This window comes from Syngnathoides biaculeatus, chromosome 22 (assembly GCF_019802595.1).
Source record: "Syngnathoides biaculeatus isolate LvHL_M chromosome 22, ASM1980259v1, whole genome shotgun sequence".
Taxonomy (NCBI): Eukaryota; Metazoa; Chordata; class Actinopteri; order Syngnathiformes; family Syngnathidae; genus Syngnathoides; species Syngnathoides biaculeatus.
Genome location: NC_084661.1, coordinates 6,122,892 through 6,134,972, shown reverse-complemented (window position 1 = coordinate 6,134,972; position 12,081 = coordinate 6,122,892). Strand labels below are relative to the sequence as shown.

The 12,081-nt window shown below is 43.5% G+C and overlaps 2 protein-coding genes across 8 annotated transcripts in view; one reads left to right on the top strand and one right to left on the bottom strand.

Annotated features, from left to right (window-relative positions):
- The window catches only part of tmem94 (transmembrane protein 94), a 224,964-nt gene that overhangs the window by 22,782 nt on the left and 190,101 nt on the right, over positions 1–12,081 (bottom strand). For all 7 annotated transcript variants that reach the window (XM_061809568.1, XM_061809565.1, XM_061809566.1 and 4 more), the window contains one exon: positions 5,719–5,812. In XM_061809568.1, the coding sequence (XP_061665552.1) occupies positions 5,719–5,812 (94 nt within the window). The remainder of the gene's footprint in view (positions 1–5,718; positions 5,813–12,081) is intronic.
- LOC133495208 (general transcription factor II-I repeat domain-containing protein 2B-like) overlaps positions 1–12,081 on the top strand; it is a 49,893-nt gene that overhangs the window by 37,282 nt on the left and 530 nt on the right. The gene's annotated exons all lie outside the window — the stretch shown is intronic.

Below are 12,081 nucleotides of genomic sequence, written 5' to 3'. Positions count from 1 at the left end.
TGATCTTTTCAGCTGGTATGCTATAGAATGCTCTCCCACAATGTCGACCAGCTGTTTGACCGGCAATATGGCACCGGAAAAATGGTGACATCACGTGTACGAGCTCTATATAAAATACGAGAGATATTCCAGTTCCATAGTGAGTTTACTAAGATAATACCAGCCTTATATCATACACCAACTGCCAAAATACAGATCAAAAGAGGTTTATTCAAAAGCTTTGAACTCGAAAGAGGTGGTCTCCAGGGTTGCCCTGTCACCACTACTTGCTTTTTTTATAGAGCCACTGAGTCACTGGATTAAACAGAATGAGATGATTAAGGGCATCAAAATGACTGATGAAGAACATAAAATTGCTCCGTTGATATTCTGATATATTTCGAATCTAAATCTTTCCCAGAGTTACTTACAACTCTGAGAGAATATAATCTAGTCCAGGGGTGCTCAACCACAACTACCTCAATTGCGACGGCGTGCCGAGAGAAAAAAAACAAAAAACAAAAAGACATTAGCCGTATTTTTCTGACCTTTAGCTCACTGAGCATGTGAAACAACGACACAGTACAGGAAAACAAGCAAATTGGCGACTTACCCCTATTTTAAGCCCTCGCTTAAGAAATCTTATCAAACGTGAGTGGATGCTGAAGAAAAGACAAAAACATATCACTTTCACACGGGAGACGGACTTTTTTTTTTTTACGATGTAATTTTCGAAGCGTGTTTGCCTTATCTACCAGTGTAATCAAATGTCTCGCAGCATTTCCGAACTGTTTACTGTTTGTGTGTAAAAATGTGTAATAACACTGGACTAAAGTAATGAACACATGAAGGGAGGTGCAAAAAGGCGTGGAAGGCCAAGAGATCTAAAATAGTGTTAGCTCATTTTACGTAAAGATTACATTCCAAAACATACCCGCGTACATCAATGTCGTAGAAATATACGTGCAGTGAAAAAAATATGTATTTGAAGACCCTGCTAAATTGCAAGTTCTTCCACTTAGAAATCAAGGAGGGGGCTGAAATTTTCATAAATCTCCACTATGAGAGAGATAATCTAAAAAGAAAAATCCACAAATCACAATGTATAATTTTTTTTACCAATCTATTTGTGTGATACAGCTGCAAATAAGTATTTGAACACCCGAGAAAACCAATGTTAATATTTAGTACAGTAGCCTTTGTTTGCAATTACAGAGGTCAAACGTTTCCTGAAGTTGTTCACCAGGTTTGCACACACTGCAGGAGGGCTTTTGGCCCACTCCTCCACACAGAATCTAGATCAGACAGCTTTCTGTGCTGTTGCTGAGAAACACAGAGTTTCAGTTCCCTCCAAAGATTTTCTATTGGTTTAAGTCTGGAGACTGGCTCGGCCATGCCAGAACCTTGATATGCTTTTTATGGAGCCACTCCTTGGTTTTCCTGGCTGTGTGCTTCGAGTCATTGTCATGTTAAAAGACCCAGCCACGACCATCTTCAATTCTCTGACTGAGGGAAAGAGGTTGCTCCCCAAAATCTCACAATACATGCCCGCGGTCATCCTTTCCTTAATACAGTGCAGTCGTCCTGTCCCATGTGCAGAAATACACTCCCAAAGCATCATGCTACCACCCCCATGCTTCACAGTAGGGACGGTGTTCTTGGGATGGAACTCATCATCCGTCTTCCTCCAAATACGGTTAATATCTGTGTGGAGTTGTACAATTTTGTCTCCGGTGTCTTTGGACAGCTCTTTGGTCTTGGCCATGTTACAAGTTTCAGTCTTTCTGATGGTATGGGGTGGAGAGGTGTTTTTATGCAGTCAACGACCGGTGCATCTGATTCAGGATAATACATGGAGTGGAGGTGGACTTTTAAAGGCGGACTAACAGGTCTTTGGGGGTCAGAATTCTAGCTGATAAGACAGGTGTTCAAATACTCATTTGCAGTTGTATCACACAAATAAATCGTTAAAAAAAAAATCATACATTTTGATATCTGGATTTTTTTTTTTAGATGATCTCTCTCACAGTGGAATGCACCTGAACATTTCAGACTTCTCCATGATTTCTAAGTGGGAGAACTTGCAATATAGCAGGGTGTTCAAATACTTATTTTCTTCACTGTATGACAGAATACCAAGAGAGGTATTGTGGTACTGCATGCGTAAGTGTGGTCTGGTGGAGAAATATGTTAGAATGGTACAGGACATGTATGAGGGCAGCAGAACAGTGGTGAGATGTGCTGTAGGTGTGAGAAAAGAATTTAAGGTGGAGGTGGGACTGCATCAGGGATCAGCTTTGACCCCCTTCCTGTTTGTTGTGGTAATGGTAGGCTGACAGATGAGGTTAGACTGGAATCCCCTTGGACCATGATGTTCGCAGATGATATTGTGATATGCAGTGAAAGCATGGAGCAGGTGGATGAACAATTAGAAAGATTGACGGATGCACTGGAAAGGAGAGGAATGAAGATTAGCCTAAGTAAAGCACAATATACATGCGTGAATGAGACAGGTGGAGACGGGAGAGTGAGGCTCCAGGGAGAAAAGATAGCGGGGGTGGATGACACTCAAACACTTGGGGTCAACAAATCAGAGCAATGGTGAATGTGGTCAGGAAATGAAGAAACATGTCCAAGTAGGTTGGAGCAGCTGGCGGAAGTTTTTTGGTGTGTTCTGTGACAGAAGAGTCTCTGCTAGGATGTTTTTCAACAATGGTGAGGCCACCCATGATGTACGAATTAGAGACAGTGGCACTGAAGAGACAACAGGAAGTAGAAATAGAGGTGGCAGAAGTGAAGATTTTGAGGTTCTCTCTCGGAGTGAGCAAGTTGGATAGGGTTAGAAATGAGCTCATTAGACGCACGGCAAAAGTTGCATGTATTGGAGACAAGGTTCGAGAGAGCAGACTTCGGTGGTTTGGACATGTCCAGAGGTGAAAGAGTGAGGGTGCTGAGGATGGAGCTGCCAGGCAAAAGAGCGAGAGGAAGTCCAAAGAGAAGGTTGCTAGATGTTGTGAGGGAAGATATGAGGGCAGTTGGGGTTAGAGAGGAAGATGAAGGAGATAGGCTAAGTTGGTTTTAGAAGATGCAAGCGATATACCTATATGGAAAAAGATGACACAATGTAGCGAACCCTAACAGGACATGCCGACAGGAAAAGAAGAACATTCTGGATTATAAAAGGAATTGGATATGACTCAGATTTCCCACCAAAAGGGTTTGGCATAAGATTCAAACAATGGGCTGAAAAGGGGCTCATCAAACATCTTTATGAAGGGGGCACGCTTCGCTAAATCCAGGATTTATAAAATCACTTCAGATGAACTAATCCAAGACTTTTATCGACTCTTGCAATTTAGACATTATCTTGAGAAAACAATGAAAAAAGAGGAATCACAAACGAATCTGTGTATGGTTAAGATATTCCTTCTCACTTTTTGGTCAGTTTGAGTTGGTGGAAACATATCCAAGTTATACAATACTCCAAAAGTTAGAAGGTGAGGATTCCATATATATAAAAGATAAATGGGAAAAGGAAAGTAACATTACACTGCAAATGGAAATTTGGAAAAAAATAAATATCGAACCAGTGGAAACGCTCGTTCGCTTTATCATGGAGAGAATTTGGTCAGAAAAGCATGGTTAGATTTTTTAAGAGTTCCAGCTCAGAGGATCTCCCCAGGAGCAAATGACACGAAAAATTTAGGACCGACATGGAAAAAATTTAGGGCTGACACGAAAAATTTAGGGCCATCGTGGGAAATCAAGAGTAAGGAAAAAAGACTCACCCAATGGTGCCATCAACCGTTCTTGGTTCATCAAATGTTCCAGTACCTCAGTACCTGTGACAGTGATCACCTGTCGCCCCTTCTGGTAGTTGTCATTGATATGACCATTGTCAATGTCTTCACATCACAGTCTACAGAAAAACAGATTCTAACTACAATTGCAACTATATACACAAAAGTCTTCTACTGATGTCTGTCTCAGCACCCCTACGAGCTCCTTGACCCTACCCCCAGTGCCTCCTCTATTTGTTGCTGCAGAGGTGCCAAAGTGGCTATGTTGTGCTTTGCTCTGCCTCTGAGCGCATTGGCCTAGGTGATAAACCTCAGATTCCTCTTTTCTTCTGCCTCCTCACCAGCCTGTCAGCCTTCCCAATAGATAGATAGATATGTCAGTCTCTATTCTGGCTTTTTTGGTTTTGAGGCAGTAGAGATGAAAAGTGGGCAGCAATGCCAAATATAGCCATGTACGAAGTCTTCCTTTCCCCACACTGGTAGTTTTTAGCAATGTCACTGTCTGGGAACATGACTGCAAACACTTTCAAATTATTTTCACAAGATATGTAACTGTAATGGCTGCAGATCAATTTTAAAGTCCACACGATCTCTGCCTTTAATGAGTCCGTCTTCGTGTATTGAACTACGTTCATAAAGCCTGACTTCCGGCTGGTTGAAGTCGATGACTGGACAACTGTAGGTGCGCATGCACTGCAAGTACCACTGCCTGAAGTTGATGCTTCACTATTCTTGATATTTTATAAATAGATTCATACCAACGGAAGATGAGAGAGTCTTCGCCAAATCAGTGTGTCTCCTGTTTTTCCGGTGCGACTCCAGCGCTTTGACGCCCATCTTTTAAAGCTGGTAACTCTGCTTGCACAGATGGCAGTAAAACATGTGCCGATCTTTTGGTTCTCGACGAACCCAGCTCTCGAACTCCTTACTTTCAACCCAAGCATATTGAAAAATGCACTTCCCCACGATACAAGTTGGATCAATGAAAGAACTACGCTATGTCGTAACGAAGACGAAGTGAAATGCCTACTCACGGAAACAAACAATGGAATATCGAGAAGACAAGTTGTCAACACGGTGACTTCCGTTGACAATTTCCGGCTGTTTTGGACGCCATACGGATCGCTTTTTTTTTTTTAAATAAAAGAGAATTTTTTTAGGGAGAATTTTGGCGGTAGAGGTCCTCCCTTTGATTTATTTTAATTTAAGGCCTTTTTAGGGGCTTGACTGGTTTTCGCGCATTTTTAAGGACTTTCAGGAGCCCCAAAATGCACCTTTGAAAATTTAGGGGTTTTTAGGGACTTTCAGGGCCGTGCGCGAACCCTGGAAAGGAAACCTTACAAAGAGGTGCAAAAAAGACTACGCTGTTCAGCTAAAATGGTCTTCAATGCCTTAGAATTGAAAGAAAAACCAGAGGTATATGGCACAAAATAAAAAATAACCATCAAAATGTATTGCAGAAGAATCAAAATGGTAAAGCCTCAGCAAATGATCACCTCCGGGATGATCAAAGACAGCCTGGAGTTACCTGTAAGTATTGTGACAGTGAAAACACATTTGTGTGAACCTTATCTCTTTAGAAGAATCACCCGGAAAGTTTATTTTTGAAACTTTTTGAAAATATTTTTGGAAATTTTTCACATTATTCACAAGAAATTTCAGTATACTAAATTGTGCTCAGAACTCTTTGACTCCACAGTAGTACAAACACAGAATACAAAACAGTTGAGTCAAATAGCTTGAATAGCTGCCACAGTGCAATGGTTAAGTGATGAGTTACCTCTGTACATCGCAGATGCAATGTATGAGAAGAGCTAAATTTACAGTCATTTTAAAGCAGATAATAAATTACTTCTGGAGCATAGCTTTTAGATACATACATGGTATTTCATTACTGAATGTAATTTTCAATAATGATGCAAAAGAGGATATGACTTACACCACAGGTACAGTGAGACACCACCAGGGATTGCTGAAAGGACTCTTTCGCCACAGAGACTGAGAACGGTGGACATAGCTGAGTGAGATCGCCACTAAAAGTCGAGGGGTGAAAAGATCAAAAGATTACTCTCATTTCCAAAAACAGAAAAAACACGATGATCACCTGCTCCAAATTATGATGCATGCCACAGAGTCAATTCATCATGACATCGGCGATCAAAATTGGCAATCCATTCAACCTTTTCTTTTGCTGATCTAGTCATGTTGAAGGGGCAGAAGTTTTAGCAGGGATGCCCACAGTTCCCTCCTCACAGCCAATTCATTCTGCCTTTCTTGGGTGATCCCGAGGTGTTCCCAGGCCAGACAGGAACTTAGGGTCGCCTCCCACTAGGTGCTCGGAACACCTTTTCAAGATAGGTGTTGAAGAGGGATCCCTATCAGATGCACCAAGCACCTCACCTGGCTTCTCCAAATGTTGAGAAGCAGCAGCTCTGCTCTGATAGCAGAGCTTCTCCAAGGGAGAAGCCCAGACACCCATCGGAGGAAACAGATTTTGGCCGCTTTTATCCGCGATCTTATTCTTTTGATCAAGATCCAAAGCTCATGACCATAGGTGAAGGTAGGAACATAGGTCGACTGGAAAATTAATACCTTTGTCTTTCGGCTTCGCTCATTCTCCACCCCAACAGACCGATACAAAGTCTGCACCACTGCAGATGCTGCACGGATTCACCTGGTGATCTCTCGTTCCATTCGTCCCTCAGTTGTAAAGAAGACCCCAAGACACTTGACCACCTCTAATCGGGGCAGGATCTCATACCCGACCTGGAGAGAGCACTCGATTGTTTTCTGATTAAAGACCATGGTCTCAGATTTGGAGGTGGTGATCCTCATCCCAGCTCCTTCACACTTGAGTGAAAACCACTCTGGTAAGAGTTTGAGATCACCGTTTTTTTTAATTATTTTTATTTTTTATTGTCCTGTTCAGCTGTTAGGTCAAGCAGAAGAGATTGTGTATCCCTTTTATGTTGCAACAGCTTTCCTCTCAGTTGAGCTTTTAAGCTTTTCCTGTGGTATTTTACCCTAGACTCCGCTTGCTCAATGGGAAGGCGTGCCAGTGGAATTGAATGTATCTTCAAAGTATTTTATGCAGCAGCTCATGATGTCCCGAGTTGAGGTCAGCATTGGTTCCCCCTCCTGAGATGCCGGATGGTGGACCAGAATTTACTTGATACCATCCGTAACTCTTTTTTCATGGCTTCACCAAACACATTCGATGGCCCAGTTTTTGGTTCAGCGACCATCAAAGCTGCATTCTGCTTGCCCATTCGGCACCATCAGCTGCTTCAGGAATCCCACAGGCAAAAAAGGGCCAATACAACTCAGCCTTCAGCTTCATGGCATTCCTAACTATCACCAAAAGATTTGAAGTTTGCCACCACAACAGGCACCGACCACTTTATGACTGTTACACCAGTTGGCTGGCTCAGCAAAGGAGCCACAGAACATGGTTCACTCGGACTCAACCTTCCCAATTCCACCAACATCCCTTCCCATGAGAAAGCACAGGGTCTCTGAGGCAGGCTCAGTTATCTGTGGGGTTGAGGTCACCGAGGTGGTTAAAAACTCCTTGGTAGCAGGCTCTGGATATTGTAGGGCTGTCCTGGTTGACACCTTTTCAATACTGCATGGACATCGGGGACAGTGCCACTGAATTGGCAGACTTGGCTGGTGGCCTCCCTTTTTCACGAGGGGGACTGGAGGGTGTGTTACAACTACAGGGGAATCACACTCCTCAGCCTCCCTGGTAAGGTCTACTTGAGGCTCCTGGAGTGGAGAGTCCGTCGGGAGGTCCAATCTCACATTTATGTGGACCATTTTGGTTTACGTCTATGGAACAGTGGACCAGCTCTTCCTCCTTGGGAAGATCCTCGAGGGTGAAAATAGACATGTTTTGTGGACTTGGAGAAAGTATTCAACCATATCACGTGGAGAGTCCTAAGGGTTGGGTGAGGAGGTTCAGGAGTATGGGATATGGAACTCCCGAATTTGGGCTGTTTGGTCCCAAAACGGCGTATCAGAATTTGGTCCGCATTGCTGGCAGTAAGTCGGACTCTTTTCCAGTGAGGGTTGGACTCTGCTGGCTGCCCTTAGTCACAGATTCTGTTTATAACTTTTATGGATTGGATTTCTAGGTGCAGCAGAGGCATAGAGGGGGTCCAGTTTGGTGGCCTTAGTCTTGTTGCCTCCACAGCATAACCACACTCTCCCTTAGAGATCGGGTGAGAAGTTTGGTCATCTAGGAGGGGCTCTGAGTAGAGCCACTGCTCCGCCATTTTCAGGGAAGCCAGACAAAGTGGCTCAGGCTCCTAAGGATGCTGCCAGGATGACTCCTTGTTGAGGTGTTAAGACACATCCCACCAGGGGGAGACTTACGGGGATGACAGAGGATATGCTAGAGAGACAACGTCTCTTGGTTTATCTGGGAACGCTTTGGGATCACCTTGGAAAAGCTGGAAAAAGTGGCTGTGAAGAGGGAAGTCTGGGCTTCCCTGTTAAAGCGACTACCCCTGCAACGCAACCTCGGATAAACGGAAGAAAACACTAGCATCAGGAATGTTCAGGTGAAGCCACGTCTTTATTATGATGAGGACGCGGGATTATCCACAATTTATAATTACAGCTCATCCATTTTGCTGGCAATGGATCTGGTGTTTGTGAGGAACAGGTTTGGAAGAGGTGGTCTGTGTGACCTAACCGAACCCTAACAATCCTGTCAACCAACTCCTAAGCGTTTCCTATCACAGTCTCAACATTCAAAGTCCCTACACTCAGTTGTACCCTCTGTGCATTCCTCTTCTTCTTCTGCCGACGAATCCGGTTTCCTCCTCTTCTTTGTCTTCGACCCACAGGAGCTGAATTTCCACCGACGACCTGTAAGTTAGCGGTGCTGGGCGCGGTTAACCTGGGCAATGACCAATCCATTCTGGGATTCTTTAGATGAACGCTCATATTTGTTTGGCACAGTTTTATGCCAGATGCTCTTCCAGATGAAACGCTCTGCAATTATCAGTGCTTGGCAACAGCCAACAGATTGCAGTGGCTTGTGCTGAATTAAGTAATGTACAATTCTTCTTCTTTTAGGGGTCGCCACAGTGTGTCATGTTTTTCCATCTAAGCCTATCTTGTGCACCCACTGTCCTCATGTCCTCCCTCGCAACATCCATCAACCTTTTCTTTGGTCTTCCTCTCACTCTTTTGTCTGGCGGCTCCATCCTCAGCACCCTTCTACCAACATAATCACTCTCTCTCACTCCTCTGAACATGTTCAAACCAAAGTCTGCTCTCTCTCACCTTGTCTCCAAAACATCTAACTTTGGCTGTCCTGCTAATGAGCTCATTTTTTTATTCTATCCAACCTGTTCACACCTCAGCATCTTCATTTCTGTTAACTCCAGTTCTGCTTCCTGTTGTTTCTTCAGAGCGACCGTATCTAATCTGCACATCATGGCCGGACTCACCACTGTTTTATAAACTTTGCCCTTCATCCTAGCGGAGACTCTTCTGTCACATAGAACACCAGACACCTTCCATCAACTGTTCCACCCTGCTTGGACCTGTTTCTTCACTTCCTTACCACACTCTCCGTTGCTCTGTATTGTTGACCCCAATTATTTGAAGTCGTTCACGCCGGTATCTCTTTTCCTTGGATCTTCACTCTTCCTTCTCCACCCCTCTCATTCACGCACATGTATTCTGTTTCGGCTAATCTTCATTCCTCTCCTTTCCAGTGTGTACCTCCATCTTTCTAATTGTTCATCCGCCGGATGAACATCATCTGCGAACATCATGGTCCAAGGAGATTCCAGTCTAACCTCGACTGTCAGCCTATCCATTACTACCGCAAACAGGAAGAAGGTGTTAAGCATGCAACACTGATGCAGTCCCACCTCCGCCTTAAATTCTTTGGACACACCAATGGCATATCTCCCCGCTGTTCTGCTGCTCTCATACATGAACTGTACTATTCGAACATTTTTTCTGGCACACCAAACTTGCACATGCAGTTCCATAGTTCCTCTCTTGGTACTCTGTCATAGGGTTTCTCTTGGTCAACAAAGATTCAATGTAGCTCCTTCTGACCTTCTCTGTACTTTTCCACGAGCATCCTCAAGGCAAATAGTGCATCTGAGTTACTATTTGCGAAAAAAGAGGTATTGAGTTCAATCTTTAAAGATTCAGCCTTATAGATATACAGAGTTCCCTCACTACTTCGGACTTCAGCTTTTGCGGCTTCAGTGCTTTGTGGGTTTTTAGTTTTCATAAAATTTTTAAAAATACAGCCAGATTGGCATATTGGTTTCAATGCGCAACATCAACCAATGAGAGCACGAGTGGCTTCATTCCGTGAGCTGAATGGTTGCACATCATCAAAGGTTGCGCCTCACCCAGCAAATTCACTTTGTCCCACCCATTTCCTTGCTTTGCCCATTGTCTTGCTCACGCTGTTGACCATCTCACATATATATATTGCATCTTAGTGTTGTGTTTGTAATAACTTTGTTTTTAAGCAACGACATTTTTTGATTATGTAGTTACAATACCACTTCAGTGTTGTGCCCCAGTGAAAGCTTCCCATGCGGTGCCCAAGAAATGGTAACTCTGCAGGCACTTTTATCCTTTTAGGGATCCAGCGGGAGGAATGGGCTCCTATTTGGGAGCACTTTTATCCTTTTTGGGATCTAGTGGGAGGAATCAACCACTTTGTGCTGCAAATGGTATGGGCACTGTGGTACCTACTGTGATGTCCTCCAGGACTCCGGACAGGGCACTTTTCTCCTTGTTGCATCCTGCATTGTGATTTGACCCCTAAAAGACAAGGCTTTTGGGCTAGCAAAAGCTGGTTCGAAAATATTGAAAAAGGTACGGCTTCAGAAATGTGCCCCTGTATGGTGCTGCTCGTCGTTATGTGGAGGAAGAGTTTCCTAACCTCATCATTGAGGGATGCCGGGCACAAGTTAATAAAAGATGAAACAGGCCTTTTTTTTAGAAGAGGACGTCTACGAATATTTCTTCAAGGAACGTGTTTATGATCATCATGTGGCAATCCTGTGGGTGAGTGAACCAAAGCCTCTCCTCCACCATCAAAACAAGCAAGTCTCATTGCCTCTCTCAAAAAGCAACGTGTGAGAGAGTGTGCAGGCGTGTGAAGCAGCGGGAGTGAGAAGGGATAGAAATGAACTGCTTGCTGTAGCCATTGTGTACAGTTTACAAGGCCGACCGGGGAGGATTAGTGTTGAAGAGAGGACATGAAGATGCAGAGTGCTTAAAGGATCTAATCAAGCCTTCTGCGCAGCAAACCAGCACTTTGTACTATTATTGTTCCCGCCACGAAGGTGTCTTCCCTGTGTTTCCCGACCACGGTCTGCCGACTGTTGCAGGAAAGATTCAAATAATTGTAAACTTGATGTTTATTATAATTAGAATAATTTTAAAATGTAAAAGTATTTACATTTAAGTGTATATACAATTTTTGGGGGGGACACCCTGCATATAACACACAAGAAATTTGTCTCTGGCATTTGGTGCCTTGGTACGACATTCGGAACAAACAAAGAACAAACTAACAAAAACAAAGTACCTTAGACATTCAATTTATAGGAACCATTCCTAATAAGAGTCACAGTTGTCCAATATAAAGTCTTATTCATTTAGAGCATTCCTATCCATATCCTATCCATTAACAATCCTCACTTGGATAATCTTCTTCCGGAGGTCCTGGCAGTGTACATAGCTGAGTTTTTTTTACCTTTGACATGAGTGGTTTTTTTGTGTCTGTATGTGGGTAGGTAAAATTTTAAAATTATCCAGTTCAACATTACGCATTTATACTTTGCATCTTTCAGACAAACATTTTCAACAGTTCAAGTGTAAGTTAAATCTTTGATGAAACCTTGGGCTGCACAGCAACCTTTTTATTGCAGTAATTATCATTGAGAGGCCCCATAGCTCAGTGGTTAGAGCATTGGTTTGGTAAATCAAGGGTCGTGAGCTCGTATCTCACTGGGGCCTCTACTCCCCAAGAGGGGTTGAGTCATGAAGGGCATCCGTTGTAAAACTGTGCCAAACAAATATGTGCGTTCATCTTAGATGTCGCGCTGTGGCGACCCCTAACGGGACAAGCCTAAAAAAAGTTACTTTTACGTACGTAATTAGCATTCCTCACTCTGACAATCTTCTGCTGGAGGTTCTGATGGTAGTAATGGAAGTAAAAACTTTCCGATATGATCAAAGACGGCAAAAGTTCCGCTTTAGGGGCGCCATTATGGAGAGAATGAATCAGTGGCGTGATGCATCAAGA